The sequence below is a fragment of the Poromitra crassiceps genome (genome assembly GCF_964638095.1).
Source record: "Poromitra crassiceps genome assembly, chromosome: 1".
In the NCBI taxonomy this organism is placed as follows: domain Eukaryota; kingdom Metazoa; phylum Chordata; class Actinopteri; order Beryciformes; family Melamphaidae; genus Poromitra; species Poromitra crassiceps.
Window position 1 is genome coordinate 14,174,690 of NC_139623.1, and position 19,339 is coordinate 14,194,028.

Below are 19,339 nucleotides of genomic sequence, written 5' to 3' on the forward strand. Positions count from 1 at the left end.
ACTATCAAGTTGTGTTGTCATGGGAATACTCCGCGATTTGATGTTTTTCTTTTAGTGTGCAACTCAATGCTGTCACATACACAGACTGAGCCAACCATCTACAGCCCCACAATCCCAAACATCCTGTGTGAGTACAGATCCCACACTGACACCTTTAACAATAGTCTCCCTAACTCTACCCATCTGTCCTAGGCTCCATCCATATTAAGCGTCCATCTGGTGGACAAGTGCATCAAAATGACTCCCTTATCTCATTTTCACCAGAGACTTGCAGGCACATGTCAAGTCACAAGCACGTTCCATCCTGAAAGCATTAGTGTCAGATCCGTGCCGTGTTTTACAAGCAGTCTGTAGTGGCGACAGCCGTGTTGGCTTTCCCTGGATCAACCCCTATTCACTCACTGCACACTCTACCTTTAATAAACATGTCTTTATGGCAGATATATATATTTATAGTCTGGATTTATGACCTCATATGCATCACTCCTAATAAACTAAACTCCATATTCACTTTGCTAAAGTGCACCCAGAAACTGAATAGGAGAGGAAGACTTCTTGGATGCAATTTGCAATCTGAGCCACTGTTTGTATCGCTTCCAAGAACTTGCCTGGTGTTTTCAAAGATAATTTACATTCATCTATAGTGCTGCTGAGCATCTGTTGTACCCTCATACCCTCGCCTCGCTGTAAACAGTCTGTGATTGGTCAATTAATGGTGTGCTGCCAAACAAATGTATGGCAAATCAATCTGCACAAAGCGCTGTGGAGACAAACATGTTGATGTGCTTAGAGGACACCACATGCAGGAGGAACTATAGTACGCATGTCCTTAAATTCCCTGAACTTTACAAACAGATCTTTACATCCTGACGGCTTCTAAGCCAACAAATGCGTCCGTCAGTAGACAAATGACACATTGCAAACCTTCAATAGCAAAAGAATAGAAACCGGAGGAAAGATATGCAAGATTCTTTTACCAAAAAAGAAACTAGGTTTTATTAAGAGAGAAACGACAAGTGGGTGAGGGGTGTTGGTAAGGCATCACTAGAACGAGGTACTTCTCTCCGCACATACACTGCTTCCTGTCTTCCTCAGTTCCTTGGCAGTGTCACTTGATAAGCATCAAGTTCTGTTCTTTCTCTCCTCCGACGGCCTCCAACCAGCTCTGGTCAATCTAGTGCTGTTTCCTCCTGAAGGAGCAACCTAGGGGGATGTACAGATTTGAGATATTCAATTTGAGAGTAAAGTACGTGTACACAATGCATAGCATACTACTGAAAGCTATTCCACCAGTTCTTGTCAAATCTGCAACAAAAATAAATATATATATATATATACATTTCTGTCGATACATTGCACTCTATGTTGACAAAGTGGCTGACTAAAAGATACGATTGATAAGAGGCCATTAGAACTGATGTTGCCATCTGTGATTCCTAACTGTTGTGGTTTTAATGCCAAGGAGGCTTGTGACCATAGTAACTCAGGACAAACAGTACTGAGCAGCTGCTGGGTTTCCACGGCAGCAGAGCACAGAGGACACAGAGTGGGACTGCAACAGCGCCAGTGAAAACAATCTCACCTACCCCACAACAAATGCACCTACATACAATACATACCGTAAATTCCGGACTATAAGACGCACCGGTGTATAAGCCGCGGGACCAAAATTGACTATTTTTTTCTTCTATAAGCCGCACCGGTCTATAAGCCGCGGGTGTTTTGATGTTTAATTACCATATGAAAGGGTTCGTGCACAGAGAGGAATGTCGGGAAAGCGATGGCTGTTTGGGGAAGCTCCCATTTATTAACATTTCAACAAAACAAAACAAAAGTCAGGTCACTAATCCCCAGACAAAATCACACAACAATAGGCTATATGTGCAGCAAACCTGTAACCAGAGAAGTCAAGTCACTAATGCTCGTCTTCCTCTTCTTCCTGCGTACTGAAACCACCAAAGTCCTCATCTTCAGTGTCGGAAACGAACAGGTTCAGGGTGGCTTCGTCAACCACTCTCCTCTCTCCTTCATTGTCACTCAAAACCAACGAACTCCTCTTCATCTATAGCTGTGTTTCCATTACAGTTTTTCGCAAAAGAATTGCGATATTTCTACAACTTCGACAATGTACAATTGCGACTTGTAGGCGTTTCCATTGAAGTTGCGTTTGAGTGATTCCCCGTTGCAGCAGCTGCCACAGTGATTACGCACGGGGATCTGCCCCATATCCCGTCCCCTGCATGCTCAAATCCAACCAATGGTCAATGGAAATCCCAACATGAAGTTACAATGCATATAAACGAGCCTGATTATCAATTCAAAAGAAAATGAGTCGCAAAATGTTGCTGGCTGCGTGAATGCAGTCAGCGCGACAGGCAGAGGAAAAAAGGTAGCCTAATAGCCTACAACTGGTCCGATTTAGAGATGGAGGGGGGAAAAGGCTGATTTGGTTCTATAATTGCACCTGAAACGTGTGCAATGTATTAGCCTACTCACAGTCACTGTATTCACTTCAGACAGCACCACCGCACCAGTGTGTGCTTTTCATCCTCTCATCTCGCCGCTGTGCCAAATGCGCGCACACAGGCAGCCTGCTGTCACCATGGACCGATTTCTGCCATTAAACATTATCTAATTTGCCCGGCTACGCTTTTGCACAACACTCGTCTTTCTGCTAGGTAGCGTTGCTTCAAAGTTTTCCACTTGCTGCGGAGGTTTTGACACGGCTATCGAACCTTACTTACCAAACTTATTTTCCGCTCCTTTTCCAAGGGATAATATGGGTCACATGACGTGCAAATGCGAAAAATGTGTTTCCATTACACTTTTGCGATAAACTGCTATATCGACACGTCTGAAAAACCACCTCATGATCATCTACTGCTCGTTCTCATGCTGTCGAGAACGAGCAAAGCTTTTTTTTGGTGAAAGAATCCTCCAGGGCGCTTCTTGTTAACAGTCCGAGTGAGTGGCAGGTCGAACGTCAAAGGCACTTCATCCATATTTATGATCTGCTCCGGTTCGATGGAATATTCCTTGATCTTCCTTTGTGTGAATTCGCCGAAGTTTGTGATTTTCTCCTGGTAGTCGGGGGAGGGAGTTGATGGGCTTGTGGCCGTTTGCTTACCGTAATTACCATATGTAAGTGGTCACGCACAGAGGGGATTGTCGGGAAAGAGATGGCTGTTTGAGGAAGCTCCCATTTACCGTATTACCGTAACATTTCAACAAAACAACATAACACAACACCACCGTTGTTTATTTTTACAGTGCACACAGTGTCCGCGGTGTGGTGAAAAGAGGGCAAGAGAGGAAATTAAAACAGAAGTGGATTTATAGTTAGAAAGAGTGCTAAAAAAGAGAGATTTTTTTTTTTTTTTTCTGAAAAAATCCATAGATAAGACGCACCGTTATATAAGCCGCAGGGGCCAAAAAACGGGAAAAAAGCCGCGGCTTATAGTCCGGAATTTACGGTACTAATGTTATGATCTACCATCTTCAAAGTAACAGATGAGCTCCTCTTCTCAAAACTAGCACCGACTGACTGACCAAATGTGTTGTAGCTGGGACTGACATACTTGCTCCAAGGACACAAAACAAACATGTATTTGAATGATTTTTTTTTAATGTAATTTGTCTTTGCGGTTGATCCTGTAGAAATGGATCAGTGAAGATGAATTTCTGATGGAACCACAAGAGTCACTGTATGCCTTAGTTGACACCCCATTCACCAAGGACACAGTGAAGGGCAACACAAAGGCAAATATCAAATTGTCAGCAACATGCATCAAGCCTAGAGAAACAGCCTCTTCAACAGAGTGACGTGTCTTCTATTGGGGCGTGTGAGGGTCTTTGTCACGTGGTATTCAACTGGAAATTAATTTGACAAGAGTTTGCTCCTCATTTCAATTTATTGGAGAATTTATGTAGCATAATTGTGCATAAAGGTAGAAAACACCACAAGGTGTGAATGAGTCAAATCTATTTGTATACATCTATCTATTTGTATACATGGGTTTAGAGGTCTATATATATATGTGCATGAGTATGTGGTTGGTATGTTACAGGGTATATGCAGGAATCCTGAAGTTAAATTCAATACCTTTCAAGAACTTTTATAAAGACTTTTTCAACGCCACCTTCGTTACATCAGCGATAGGGGTATAAATCACCAGTTTCATCATGACACAATATTATATAGATTCTTTGGACAATGATATATTTGCTGATATCACAAGTCTGCCACGATATGATATCAATTCAATTCAGAGGTCTGTGTGATCGATATGGTACGATACCATACGCTCATTTAACGCCATCAGCACAATACAGTAGCTACAAGATCTAATACCTCTCAAATGGTGATATTTTTTATATATATAATTTTTAAGGGCCTTAATGTCCCCTGAATTGATTGATCAACTTTTAATACTTTTCAAGACCCAGCGGATACCCTGGTATAAGTATACATTCATAGTGCTTCTGTTACATCACCACAGAGCCATCTTGGTAGGAAAACAACAGGTGATTGTAATAAATTAACAGGTGATTATAACTGAATGACAGCCAGCACCATATTGGTAGGATATCCATGTGACAGTGGGAATACTATGAATAAGAGGAGTGGGCATATGTCCATGCAGACATTAATGCTGACTGTAGGTGTAAACAGAAATATTTTTTCACTCAAAAATAAGATATCCACCATTTGAAGGTGACACATAAGATAATTGTTGATATGAAGTCAAGATAGTATAGAAGTCATTAGCTACTCTTCAATCCAGTTTTAGAGAATGTAAACATCTGTACTTTTGAAATATTGAGGAATAAAAAGGTAGGGTTATTTCCCCCCCAAAGTAATTGATGTATAGCTTTTTCTAATGCTTTATTAAGTTAAGTTATGCTTTATTTATCCCCATGGAATTCATCAACATACGTACCTTCTGTGAGGCGAGCTTTCCCTCCTGTGGGCTGGCAGAGGACCGTGGAGCAGCCGACACACAGCACCACTGTCTGCGCGTGACTGAACACCGTGGTGATCTTGTAGCATCCTGCAAAACGGCAAAGACACAAACACATGATTGGTTGGGACAGCCATGAAACCACAACACTGGGCAGAACAGCCAGCAAACTATCAGCTGCTACTTTACAACTGTTAGGGTAAGCTAAACTGCTGTGTCCTGGCAGCTGATCGTGTAAAACGAGAGATGTAAAACTCATTTCACAGACAAGCACAAGTATCACTGTATGCCTTGTTTGACACCCCAATCACTAAGGAAGCAATGAAAGGGCAACACATAAAGGCAAGAAGCACTAGTTTATTTTTTTCTTAAAGTTTGTCAAGTAAAGGAATCCACTGGAACTGACCTGGACATTTCACATCCATAAAATAGGAATTGGGACTCTGTACAAGACGTTTCTTCTTGTGGCATCTCTTCTCCTCCTCGGGGGTCGGGTGCAACAGATCCTTTGCGAGCTAAGGAAAGAGACAAATCAGACAAATCAAATCAGACGAATCTATCATAAAGCCTACTTTTATAATTCAGGCTTATTCAGAGTCTTCCAATGAGTGACAACAATAGACTGAGCTTCAGTTATATTATCAAACATTACAAGCAATGAATACTAAAAGGACGGTAACGCAATCACAGCATTAACGTTACGGTCAAATGATCATGAAAGACAGAAAGGTTAGGAAACAAATTTAATACATTAGACTATGCAATGTTTCGACAATATGACATGTCAGCAAAGCAAATCTGCATTTGAAATAGGATAAACTCTAAGCTGGCTTTACACGGTGCAACTAGTTGCAGGTTGCAAATTGCATTAAACATAATTGTAATGCAACTTGACATTTACACTACTGTAGCTAGATTGGTAATGTTTTCATCTGTCATTGTGTTTCCTTTTCTCTCTTGCTACAGTATACTCTATCAAGTGGGTAGTGTCATTGTAACTTGAAATCTTTGTATGCATCTTATTTTGTATCGTTTTCCAGCTGGATAATATCAATTCGGACGTGTTGGTTTCTTCTGCCACTGGCTGGCTACTTTGTGGCTATACATGTACGCCCACAGAATAGGAAGAGAGCGATCAGTGCATTTAATAGCCTACTTATCAGCGTTTTGATTGGTTGTTGCATGAAACTAGTTTCACAAAGTTGAGTTTTGCAACTGTTGCAATGCAGCTGAGTTTCAGACCAGTTTCAAGTGCCAGAGGACCATGCAAATAATTTGCAACTTAGTTTCAACCAACTAAAGTTGCGTGAAAGTTTCACTGTGTAAAGCCAGCCTTAGATACATTTAGAGAGATTGAGGGGGAGGTAATAAGAGACAGATTGATTGGTTAGCTTGATAGTACCGATATCTCTGTTGAGTCTATGGGGAGACGTCACCTAATTTCAACCTACAAAGTAAAGATAAGACAGCCCACCATATACCAAAGGCCATCGTAGTCGGTTATAAAAAGGACTTGTTGAATTTTATACCAGAACACGATTGTAATCCCGATAACACGACTAGTCACTATAACGTCAGCCTACTGCTAGGCAGCAATGCGGCGGCAGCATGGACGGCTTTGTTGCACGTGTTTCGCCATGTTGTGTCAGTGCGGGGGAGACTGCAAAACGGTGTCATTTTGCTTTAGCTAACAACTTCAAACCGTTTGGGCCAGCCGAAACAAAAGACGAGTTTACGATACAATTAATATTACGATCACAATAGTTTTGAACCGTCGACTTGATGGTAATTTAAATGTGAAGTGCGCAGTGTAGGCTACTTACTGGCATGGCTGCGTGCTTGGAGCTTGATGGTCGGAAAGAAAGCAACGCAGCAGTTGGTTGGCTGACGCGGGCAAGACCCGGAAATAAAATGTATGGAAAGCCACGAGGTCCATGTTGGTGAGTTCAAATTTATTTAATACTAGGTATTAACTAAATTTGAGTTAATACCTGTGGGAAGTAAAGTAATGAGTGAATAATTTACGTTTTTGGATGGAGGACTGGCATTGTGTTGTATGAAGAGCTTGTAGACCGCTTATCTAAAGATTTGTCTTACTGCGGTCAGTTAATACAGTATATAGACTACTTTTGAATGATTAGCGTAGCTGCTACTAGTATACCACAGTAAAACTATTAGTGCCAATAGTTTAGCCTATATTAAAGTGATATTAAATCAGATCAATTTGAAATCAGACACTGACGTGTAAGTGCTTTATTTTTTTTAGCAAAACGCGCCATCTGCTGTCCGTGTGGGGTGTGTGCGGGCTGAGCCTCGGGTGCTGAGCACTGCCTCCTACGTAGCTAACCTCGCGTCACCAGGCTCTTCTCGGCGAGAAAGAGCCTGGCTCCCGCCCACAATTGATTTTGTCACCCTACTGGTTCCCGCCTAGAGCCCGCCCTAGACCGGATGGCAGCGTTTATAGCTCGTCAACTTTCACGTTAACTTGACAATTTGACCCAAGTATCAGAATCCTCTTTCACCGTTTTGACCGGTGTGTCAGGCGGTGGTGGCGGAGATGCCATATTGCATAAACGTTTTGTTTTATGTAACGCTAGCTTTGTTTTGATCAGACTCTAGTTTAGGTAACATCACCGCGTCAAGCTAACGGCAACAAAGACGTTGTTAGGCGCATTGCCATCCGGTGTTAATTCTGGGTCCGGGGTTTACGCCCCCATGACAAAAAGCGGGGTGGAAGGTGCCCAGACTATACGTAGCCTTCAGTGGCTCTGGGCCGACAGCAAGTTTTTTTTTGGGGGGGGGCGGAAAAAGCGTAGCCACCCCGGTATGTTTTTGTGGAATGGATGTAAACTGACTGATATTGACCTTTGGAGGAAAGCACGATGAGAAGTGAATAGAATTGGTGATAGGCCTGACGACGTCTGATCAACTCTCGATCAAGTGAAAGTCCACAGTCTTTACAGTCCAAACAGGGCAGAGGCGCTGAGGGGGATTGGAATTTACCGGTGACAACTTGGAAAGGGGGAAAAGAAGATCCATTCGGTACATGGAGCAGCACACTGTTCTTTACAAAGTCTGTTTCATTTTAATGACACGTTGAAGAGAAGTTACAGTCGGGATTAAAACACAACGTGTCGATGAAAAGGATCGAAACATTCCACCCTGGCTGTGTTTGAACTTTGAAGAAGAGCTCCAGCTATGGCGAAAAAGTATGATTTCCTTTTCAAATTGTTGCTTATCGGGGACAGCGGAGTGGGCAAAACATGCCTGATCATCCGTTTTGCTGAGGACAACTTCAACTCCACATACATATCAACCATCGGTACGTCACAGTGTTTGTCTTGCCTTGTTCCCAAATTATATTATATTATGTTACCAAATGGCTTCAGCAGCTTTCTGTTCTGAGGAATGTGACATTAATTTCCCTGAATGCTGACATTGCATTTTTCTCCCTCCATTAGAAGTCTGCCACTCTCTGAACAAACTTTTTTCCACTCACAGTCAAACTCACTAGTCTAGTCATGTCTGAACTAGTCTGTGCTCTCATATTTCTTTATTTGAACTTTACACTTTACATTCTGTCTGTGTGCCATATCTTCCCCTAACCATCTCTCCCTCAGATCTCATTCATCTCACTGCTCTCTGTAGGTCCACCCACCCTCATTCCTATCTCTTTTACCATCTCTCCGTTCCCAGAAGAATGGCTGGCCCTCTGGCATGCACAGCTTGCAGAGAGACAACCCCCTCCTCGTCTCTGCCTCCCTCTCTCTTTCTCTCTCAGCTTGTCCATCCAACAGGAAACCCGGACAAAAACAAACCCACAGACAGCGTGTGCAGGCCTGCGTACATCTTTCCTCTGTATCTATTTGTGAGATGAGACAGGGACAGTGGAGGAGAAACACACCATGGGGTCAAAATCACAGTGAAAATCATGATGGATTGGATGTGTTTTCCTCCCCTGTGCTGTGCTTATTCAGGATTTAATTGACATGACCTATATCTGCTCTGCTGAGGGTGTGTGTGTGTGTGTGTGTGTGTGTGTGTGTGTGTGTGTGTGTGTGTGTGTGTGTGTGTGTGTGTGTGTGTGTGTGTGTGTGTGTGTGTGTGTGTGTGTGTGTGTGTGTGTGTGTGTGTGTGTGTTCATATCTGAGGTATTTAACTCATTGTCTGTCCTCCCCTCCCACCCTTTCTTCTGCTCTTTCCCATCCTCCCATGGTCTCTCAGGCATTGACTTTAAAGTAAAAACCATTGACGTCGATGGAAAGAAAGTCAAACTACAAGTCTGGTAAGAGATAGTTTAGTTGGTTGCTTGGTGTAAATCAAATGCCTAATTTGTGTTTAGGTGGCACGTAACAATGATCTGTTCACTTCTGCTCCTCTGTCCTCTGCTTGCCTGGCCCCTTTTCCTGAGAGGAAAGAGGAACCTCCCGCTTGGTCTCCAAAACAGGACTTTATGACAGGGTTTATTGTCCAAGTATCCATCCATCCACACACAAGGCCACCACAGAAAGTCACTTCATGTCACATAAGAGAGTCATTTCTCTCTCCAACTATGCTATTATAGAACTATCAAGTCAGCCTGTCACAGCGGTAAAATGCGTATATAATGTGTGTTTTCCCCACTCTGCCACATCTCCAACTTATGCCATGTACTTTGTATTGACTTCAGAATCATGTTAAAGGCCTAGAGAGAGATTTATTCACTTTACTCACGCACAGTACATGTACTTGTTTCTGACTTTGAATATGTGTGTGCTTTGTGCAGGGACACGGCAGGGCAGGAGCGGTTCAAGACCATCACCACAGCCTACTACAGAGGAGCCATGGTGAGCAGGACAATCAGACTGACTCTGTGCCTCAGGCTGAGCCTGTCAATCTCTAAAAGCCTGTTTCTCTCTGGGTCAGGGCATCATCCTGGTGTACGACATCACAGACGACAAGTCTTTTGAAAACATCCAGAACTGGATGAAGAGCATCAAAGAGGTGAGCCCGCTTGCCTCTTATCCACCACAGAGCAGGAACAGTACAGTTGTTACTCAGTTTGGCCACTTTGCAGCAGTACTGCCACAGCGGTAAAAGTGGGGGCTTCACTGCAGTACCACGGCAGCGCAGCAGTGCCTTGGAAATGTGGCAGTAAGATGGCCAAGTTAGATGAGTAACATCAGTATAGGCCAGTGTTTGTTCAGATAACCAGTAAACAGTCAGCAGAGGTGTGTCCAAGTCCCAAGTCAGGCTCAAGTCTTGAGGCACATGTCTGGAGTTAAAACCCAAGTCGAAATGGAGATTACCATGTCAAGTCTATGTCATTAAGTTTCAAGTCGAAATGTGGAAGACCAAGTCAAGTCAGAACAAATCAAGTCCAGAATCAATTTAATATCAAAATATCTAGGACTTTTCAAGCATCTCAGCTTTTCAGCATCATGACTCGATGATTTTTTATAACTATATAAACTAAATTAAATCATCATTCCATACAAATTCAGAAAACATTAAATTAAATTCAGTTTTCTGGTGGAACTAATCTCAAATCTCTTTCAATCGAAGTCATTTACACAAACACAAGATCTTTTGTCAAGTCAAGTATCAAGCAATTGAAATTATCTTTTGTCAAGTCAAGTATCAAGCAATTGAAATGATGACTATTTATTGGCCTAATCCAAATGTCTGGACTTACCCACACTTGGGGACTTTATGTTCCTGGGAAGTCAGTGAGCGCTGAGGGGCGGGCTGTCCAAATCACAATTCATCCAGTCCACAAGGGGGCGGCGCCTCAAGCAGACTTTCTGTAGACTTTCAGAGAGTCCGCTTGGGGTGTAGACTTCACCAGACTTCACTGATTTAACTACCCACAATTCATTGCAATACGGACGTGACAACGTAGTTTTTCCACTTGCCAAAAACAACAACAACAATAAGAACTTATTATGATTCAGAATGTGTAAAACAATTACTTTATTATCACGTTACTTGATTCATCATCAGCCAAATTAATTTTATTATTTTTTGGTGTGATACATTTTTTGTGATTACATTTTTAAACATAAAGGAAGAAAAACATAAGAAACACAAATGTTACAATAAATACAGAAAATACAAAGTACCGGTACATACACAAACAGATCCACTCACAACATAACCCCCCTCCCCGCGGGACCCCAATCCCCCCCCCACACACGCACCAACCCACATATAAATGACTCACAGCACTATATGTGCCCAATCAAATATATGACTCAGCCCTCTTGGAGCCCATTTTGACAAATAAAACGGGCACAGGCAAAGACAACATAGGAACAGTCTCCAACAAACAAAGAGACACTGAACCTAGCTATCATGACGATGTCCACGGCCCCCATGCACTGCTTCAACAAATGCATTCCATGACATCATATTTTCTACCTTTGAGCCACCGACTCCTCTATGACAGCCAGGTCCACTACTGAAGATGCATACCCATTGTTCCAAAGGGAGAGTGTGAGGAGCCATCCATCTCTGATGCAGCAGTAAGGCCCAGCGCCTCTGCCTCAGGGATACATTCAATCCAGTAAAATCATTCAACAACAAAACAACAACAAGAGAAAAAGGAACAGTGACTCCCAGCACTAAGCAAATCTTCCTGGCAACTTCCCTACAAAATAAAGAAACGGCCGAGCATTCCCAGACCATACCATATGTACCAGGGGTTACCAGCATAATGGACAATTAGGACTTTGAGATATATTCATCTGAAATAGTTTACGAGGGGTACAGTAAAGTCTATGGGCATATTTATAATGAATTAATTTGTGATTGGGGTTCCTGGAAGACCTAAGGTCTGAATAGATCTGCAATGATTCAATCAATCTGCCCAGATAAAGTGTGCTGAATCCACTCATGATTGATAAAGTGTGCTGAATCCACTCATGATTGATAAAGTGTGCTGAATCCACTCATGATTGATTGATTTATCTACCACTCGGCCCATTTAGCTATTTCTAAAATGTTGGCCATTTGAAGCCAGATTTAGAGGAATATCTAATGTTTAATTAACATTAGGATTAGACTGTTGTGATGTCATTATTCAATTTTAGTAATAGAAGAATAATAGAATTATTCAATTTTAACCATCAATATTTTGCTCCTTTTCTCATTAGGGTAAATACTGTATATTTATTTAGAGATTTTGGTCAATTATTAGTGCTTTCTATGGTTATTAGCTTAGTCACTCACTTCTACACTAGCTTCTACACTGCTGCCACTTTTATTGAAATATGGCTAAATCTTGCTTTACCCAAAATGTTATTAACATAAAAAGACAGGGGGCACGGTGGCGCAGTGGTAAGCGCTGTCGCCTCACAGCTAGAAGGTCCTGGGTTCGATTCCCACCTGGGACGCTGTGAGCGCTGAAGGAGTGCGTGCCCGTCCGCATGTCCTCGAGTGCCCACCGCCCGGGTGGGGTCGTCAAAAGGGCCTTTCTGTGTGGAGTTTGCATGTTCTCCCCGTGCCCCCTGGGGGCTTCCTGCAATATCCTGGTTGCTGATGTGGTGCCTCCTCTGGTTGTTAGGGGCGCCTGTTCGGAGGGAGGGGAACTCGTTGGAATAACGGGATCCTCCCACGTGCTATGTCCTACCGGTGAAGCTTCCCCTGTCAGGTGAAAAGAAGCGGCTGGCTACTGCCCATATCTCAGAGGAAGCATGGAGCCAGTTTCGGCTCTCCCCAGATCAGCAGAGGGTGGAGCAGCAACCAGGATAAATAAATTAAAATTAGCACTAATCGGGGGGAAAAACATAAAAAGACTATATCCACAATGCTAATTATTTTAAAGAACTGCATCTTAACCTGGAGACATCAAATGGAATAAACTAATGGCTCACTGCCATAACAGCTCTGGCTAACATTACAATGCTAACTTTAGCTGGTAGGTACAAGTAGCCAACTAACTTCCTATGCAAACTATGCCTATAATAACTAACAGCATTTCATTTTCACATGTTTGAAAAGGGGATTGATGCTCTACTACTAATGACGGCCATGAATTTTGCATTCTTTTTTCTTTTGTCCAAGTAAGTTGCCCCCTCAGTTTCAATGGGCATGACACTTCTGGATTGCACAATAGATTTTAACTGGCAGTATTCTTAATGAAACATTTCCTGTATGGCTATAATGAGGATGAACAGGTAGTTGAGTTGAGGAGGTTTAGTCATGGCTTCCATGTGATCCTGATGTCTTGAGCTCGTTGACAAAGGCTTGAAGCCGAAACGTCCAATTTTTTCACTGCCCAATAAAAGGCTGTTTTTCAATTAGCCTACCGTGAGTGCCGGCTCTCCTTTTTCATTGAGCTCGATTAAAGACATGGCTGCTATAGACGGTTTTAACTTGACAACAATAACAAACGGTCACAACCCACCTGAATATCCGGTTTACTAAACCCCAGAGAAGAACAAGAAGAATATCTGGTCTTCTTCCTGTATACATAGCTGAGCGCAGGCTGACATTCGGCTCATATTAAATGTTAACGTTAGGCCGTGTCTCCGACAGACACGGTAACAACGTAGCCTATTTCGGTCTTTATGTCTTGTAGTAGTTAGTAGTAGTTGTTATTGTTGATAGTTGCCACAACAACCACCCCTGTCAGAAAGACGTGCGCACGCTGGGTAGTGGGTGGGTAGTAGGAAGCGTTGTCGTCTGGTCCGGAGCTAGCCTGAGATGCTAATAAAAGCTACATGTTACAGAGTAAGCTGACTATCAGTACGTTATTGAACGCATAGCCCTATCTTTACATTTAAATGATTACATAGCAAAAATGAATAGAAGTATGTCAGTGTTTCCCCCTGAACAGCTGAGAAAGTGGACACTGTAAATAGTTAGCACTGTGAAGATGATACAATTCAGTAGGTGGCGCCCGTGGCGGTAATGCAAAATTTAAGGATGCCAACTGCCATAAAACAGCGAAGAAGAAGCTGAGTAAAAGGAAGTGCTGTGGGGTTGCAGCTGGTGAAAACCATCTATAGAACAGCTTTGTCTTTGAAGTGTGATTGATTCTGCTTGCTCAGCCCTTCTGCCCTCCTCCCCTTTGATCTGCTCACCTTAAATGTGCCTGCAAATGAGCGTACGTGTGTGTCTGAGTATGTTACTTTGAACTGGACTTCATCAATTCTCTGCACCCCTTTCTTCCCAGAATGCATCAGCTGGTGTCAGTCGGATGTTGCTCGGTAACAAGTGTGACATTGAGGCAAAAAGGAAAGTTTCCAAGGAGACAGGAGAGAAGGTGAGAGGATTGTAATATAAACAAAAATCATGGGGCGTAGTGTAGAGGTAAAAGCACTTGCCTACCACCACGGAGACCCGGGCTTGGTCAGACGTTCCTACAGACACCATTGGCCGTGTCTGCGGGTGCGAAGCCAGTGGGGTGTGAGTCCCGGTCGCTGAACTAGTGCCTCCTCTGGTCGGTCAGGGCGCCTGTTCGGGAAGGGAGGGGAAATGGAGGGAATAGCGCTATCCTCCCACGCGCTACATCCTGCCGGTGAAACTCCTCACTGTCAGGTGAAAAGAAGCGGCCGGCTACTTGGCATGTATCTGAGGAAGCATGTGCTAGTAGTCTATCATGGCTCTCCCCAGATCGGGAGAGGGGCTGGAGCGACGACCGGGACAGCAGGGGGATTTGGCCAAGAACAATTGGGGAGAAAATTAGAAAAAAATTATCTGTAAAAGAAAAAGAAAAATCATAGCCTATGTATCATATCATTGTACATTTAGGAAAAGTATGATTTCACTGTAACAGATGAGGGGGTGACGGGAAAAACTCACTTTCAACTTATACCACTCTGTCACTCTGCAAGCAGTTAGTGTGAGTAAGAAATGATAGGAATGAGGCCTTGTTGATGCCTTCCTTGACTCATTCTTACCAGTGAGATGAGAGTGATTTTCCTGCCTGAGAAGGGCTTGAGACTGGGCTGCACACACACTTTCCATGCACCAGCTTTCCTCATACTTTTGATAAGGAGCAGGAAGTGGCTATTACTTCACATCCTGATGTGCTGCAATCAAGGTTGTGTTCTGTTGTTGGCAGCTGGCAAAGGATCATGGCATACTCTTCATTGAGACCAGTGCAAAGTCCAGCATCAACGTTGACGAGGTGAGTGGTCGGGAATATCTTCTGGCTGTGTATTTGTATAGAGACAGCAATGCCTGAGGTGGTTTCATCATGGCATGTCTTAAGTAACTATGCTATGCTTATGCTATGCTATAATTATCCTCGACTCCCCCCCTCTCTCTTTTTGTCTCTATCGGTCGGTCTGTCTCTCTCTATCTCTCTATCAATCTAGTCTTTTATGGCTTTGGCACGAGACATACTACAGAAGTCCAGCAAGAAACCAGTAAGTCATTAATACCATATGATAATGTAGGAATCAGTTCATGGACATGTGGAGTGTGTCTTTATATGATAATGTAGGAATCAGTTCATGGACATGTGGAGTGTGTCTTTATATGATAATGTAGGAATCAGTTAATGGACATGTGGGGCGTGTCTTTATATGATAATGTAGGAATCACTTCATATAGACATGTGGAGTGTGTCTTTATATGATAATGTAGGAATCAGTTAATGGACATGTGGGGCGTGTCTTTATATGATAATGTAGGAATCAGTTTGTGGATGTGTTGAGTATGTCTTTATATGATAATGTAGGAATCAGTTCATGGATGTGTTGAGTGTGTCTTTATATGATAATGTAGGAATCAGTTCATGGACATGTGGAGTGTCTTTATATGATAATGTAGGAATCAGTTTGTGGATGTGTTGAGTATGTCTTTATATGATAATGTAGGAATCAGTTTGTGGATGTGTTGAGTATGTCTTTATATGATAATGTAGGAATCAGTTTGTGGATGTGTTGGGTGTGTCTTTATATGATAATGTAGGAATCAGTTCATGGACATGTGGAGTGTCTTTATATGATAATGTAGGAATCAGTTCATGGACATGTGGGGTGTGTCTTTATATGATAATGTAGGAATCAGTTCAAGGACATGTGAAGTGTGTCTTTATGTCTGTTGTGTCCGTTTTCACATTGAACTCTAAAATATTTGGTTCCTTCTTTAGGCCCCCACAGGTCGAGAAGTGAAAATCACCAGCAGCACAGAGAAGAAATCCTCCAAATGTGTTCTTCTCTAGATCTGCAGCTGGCTAGCACAAATAATGAGGAGCTGTCAACACTTAAGAACACATCAGTATTACTGGGAGTCCTCTGTCTCCATCTGCTGGGCTCAAATATCAAATAAATCCAGGTGCCAAAAGTAGGTTTTTATGCCAAATGATCAGTATCCCATTTGCCAGTGTTTTGTACTCTTAGCACTCCAAAAACTATTGTGGCAGGAAAATAACTTTCTCCTTTGATTGCTATGAAACATCACTGTGGTGATCTCAGGACATTTTGCAACAGAGCATTCATTGTTTGTTTATTTCACAGGGAACATGTTTTGTACCATAGCTCCTGTGATGTATTAGGATGAGAATGTGGTGATGTCACTAGACCACTGACAGCATTCCAGCAATCAATCCCCAACTTGGCATCAAACATTCTTTCCTGTAATTCTCTGGCTCATTATCAACCCCAGAGGAGTACTGTGCAGTGCCTGATGTAAACACCAACAGAGCTGTGGGGTTTTTCCATCTTTTTTAGTAGACTGGATAGTACCGAGCAACATAAAAAAATCACACCACAGCTGTATCCACACATTCCATTCATCTCTTTTTTTTTATGCCAGTGGGTGTGAGCAGGTAACACTTTTCAAATAGCGCAAAGGAGTATGTCAACGGTTTTGATTCACATAAGATCTTGCTGTTATTCTTTAACCCACAAGTTTTGTCACTTTTGTTAAACTCAAATTCAAGTTTATGTATCACAGGAGATATTTTACAACACGCTTATCTTCTATAGATCCTGCTATGCTTAAAGTTGGACGTAAATTAGAATTTGATTGCTGTTATTGTTATGCTTATTATGAACAAGGTCAGGTGTCATTAACTTACATTTTAGTGATTTGTTTTAACAATAGTTCCATAGGTGTGTTTTTTCCCTCCACATTTTTATTTTCACCCTTCATTTCCAGTGAATGTTCATCTAAGACAAATATTCATGCCAATAATTCATAAGATGACTTTCACTAGCAATGCACTTTCACATTTGACAGTTCCCTGTTTCGAATCAATTGATTTTGTATTATATTACATCACAACATCAATAACGCGAGGAAAAGTTCCCGCAGCGCCATATGAGACACGGGGCACATTTTGTTTCCCCACATGTTTTCAGTGACAATATCTGATGTCACATAGGTGTCTTTGTCAAAGACATGAGTATGACGCTTTAAATGTAGAGGAAAAATAACAGTTTAACACATTTGTTCATTGAGTTTGTGCAACGATTAATGCTTTGGCGCAGAAATAACAAGAAATGCCTGACTATATACAGTAGGCAACCTCATTGCATTTAGAGGAATCTATGAGACAGATGCCTACAAATATGGAAAATATAGCAGGAAATCTCTTGTTCACATCCCATGAGACTGACTGAGGCTATAGTTGATACAGGTTGTGTGGTAGGCTTACTGACGTAACTGAAAGCACCTTTAGTGACTGAGTCTATATAGTTGATACAATTTGTGTGGTAGGCTTACTGATGTAAACTAACACTGGTGGTAAACAAACTCTGTGTAAATGGAAGAAGGGATTGAGTATGTGGAAGAGAGGAACAGATAAGTGCAATATGAGAAGATGGATGGCGAGATGAAAGAATGATAGATGAAAGGGAATAGAGGATGAGTGAGGCTGGGATGCAGCAATACTCCCATGACCCTCATTTTGAATTGATTTAGTCGGACATGCCTCTTATCTAAAGTGCCCTTTTAAATCCTCATTCCAACACCATAGCTGTATCAGACATGGCAGGCTTCCTACTCTGTCATTGTTCAGATCATGGCAAATTATAGTGATCAGAGGTGCTTGTCTACTCACTTCAGTTAAAATGTTCCCCACTGCACAGAGATATTTCCTCCTTTCTTTCAGACATGTTAAACATTCCTATTCATATTGAGTAAAGACTTCACAGGACTTTGTATGTAGGTTTGCATAGTTGCCGCTTACTGAATAAACATCTGAGAAAAAAAAGCAAAACCTTGGGTGTGTGTCATCTTTGAAAGTTTCTGTGACAAAAATTCCAACCCTTTTAACGACAATTCAGTTGACGCTCTTAACCACAGCAACTTGCAGTGAGCGAGCAGCAGGATTTCCGTGTCTTTACTCAAGGACACTTTGCAGGAGACATAGGCTAGGCTACTGTATGTCTGTTGTCAGTTGATGGACACACTGTGTCAGTTGTTGCAGGGGCAGGACTTGACCCCGGGACCCTCCGGATCTCAGACCACCCCTCCGAGGGGTCATGAGTTAAAAAGAGTCTTTTTAACTATACAACTCCTATTGCAGCCGACGGTACGGCGATTTATTTTCCCTCGTTTGGTGACTGCAGCAATCAATGGCCGTTGGAGCTTGTCGCTAGGCAACCGCCCCTCCTTCCCAGCATCAGCAGCACCACGACCATACATACGCGCGCTCTGCCGCATCTCCGCGTTGGCTACACGTTGTGCGTGCCTTGTCATCACGTTGGGCAGGTGTCGGTTTGCAAACACAAATACAACAATTGTTCACAGTCAGTGCTTTATACAGTGGAATAAAATAACAGAAGCGAGGAGAGGGGAGGGAGGGGCAAATAATAATAATAATATTAATAATAAAATATGTAGGCTGTTATTCCGAACACAGGTAGCATCCTATGTTGTGACGTCGGGTGGGAGGCAGTGATGTGACTGTCCGGGATACACACACGGGCTGAACGGGATGCCCGCGTGACTGCAGGGAGGGAAGAGGCGGCGGAGGGGGGGTCTAGGTGCGTGCGGACCACCGCAAAACTCCTGTGGTGGAGATGGGAACGAGCGAAATCTCTAAGGAGAGACTCTTTAATTATAGCCTGGATTCTATTTTAATCGCGCCGTTTTAACATCGACTGAAGACATGTAGTTCCTCTGTCCATTCCGAGATAAATTATTCTCGTTTCCCCAACGAACCAACCTCGTCTCGGGCTGTGATCTCCTCACCATCTTTCTCCCGTGACAATATGTGGACCTGACAGGAGGAGCCGGAGGGAGGAGGCAGGCAGGCACATGTTCGGATGTTGCCTTTCCTGACCGGACACACGAACTGGCCGACTCGTCTTTGGTGAGCGTCAAGCTAGGCTATTAATGGGCGAAACGACGAGGGTTCGGAAGCTTCTTTCGATTCGGTGGGATGCTTTATTAGGGTTTGCGGCCTGCTCTGGTCTCCAGTTACCGCAATGCCACGG

At 42.8% G+C, this 19,339-nt stretch overlaps 2 protein-coding genes across 3 annotated transcripts; one reads left to right on the forward strand and one right to left on the reverse strand.

Moving 5' to 3' along the window:
* Positions 1 to 961: 961 nt before the first annotated feature.
* On the reverse strand, positions 962 to 6,835 carry rps27.2 (ribosomal protein S27 isoform 2). Its single transcript, XM_083636958.1, has 4 exons — positions 6,785 to 6,835; positions 5,368 to 5,476; positions 4,941 to 5,051; positions 962 to 1,203 (listed from the first exon to the last, which is right to left on the reverse strand). Exons 1-4 carry the CDS (start codon positions 6,788 to 6,790, stop codon positions 1,175 to 1,177), a joined length of 255 nt encoding a protein of 84 aa, XP_083493084.1. The 5' UTR covers positions 6,791 to 6,835; the 3' UTR covers positions 962 to 1,174.
* A 928-nt stretch (positions 6,836 to 7,763) lies between these two features.
* Positions 7,764 to 18,106, forward strand: rab13 (RAB13, member RAS oncogene family). Of its 2 annotated transcripts, XR_014553020.1 has the most exons (9): positions 7,764 to 8,283; positions 9,186 to 9,246; positions 9,727 to 9,787; positions 9,867 to 9,944; positions 14,119 to 14,208; positions 15,010 to 15,075; positions 15,266 to 15,316; positions 16,045 to 16,238; positions 16,412 to 18,106. XR_014553020.1 is itself a non-coding variant. In XM_083643024.1 (8 exons), the coding sequence occupies exons 1-8, from the start codon at positions 8,160 to 8,162 to the stop codon at positions 16,114 to 16,116; spliced, it is 603 nt and encodes a 200-aa protein (XP_083499150.1). In that variant the 5' UTR covers positions 7,764 to 8,159; the 3' UTR covers positions 16,117 to 18,106. The 2 variants fall into 2 exon arrangements, 1 of the variants encoding a protein (XP_083499150.1); XM_083643024.1 differs by having other exon boundaries at positions 16,045 to 18,106.
* The last annotated feature ends 1,233 nt before the right edge of the window (positions 18,107 to 19,339 follow it).

Coding starts and splice junctions, on each gene's coding strand:
- rab13 (XM_083643024.1), top strand. CDS start 8,160: ATGGCGAAAAAGTATGATTTCCTTTTCAAATTGTTGCTTATCGGGGAC. Junction 9,247..9,726: donor AAAGTCAAACTACAAGTCTG/GTAAGAGATAGT, acceptor TGCTTTGTGCAG/GGACACGGCAGGGCAGGAGC. Junction 9,945..14,118: donor GGATGAAGAGCATCAAAGAG/GTGAGCCCGCTT, acceptor CTTTCTTCCCAG/AATGCATCAGCTGGTGTCAG.
- rps27.2 (XM_083636958.1), bottom strand. Junction 5,052..5,367: donor TATGGATGTGAAATGTCCAG/GTCAGTTCCAGT, acceptor GCCGTTTTGCAG/GATGCTACAAGATCACCACG. Junction 1,204..4,940: donor GAAAGCTCGCCTCACAGAAG/GTACGTATGTTG, acceptor ACATCCCCCTAG/GTTGCTCCTTCAGGAGGAAA.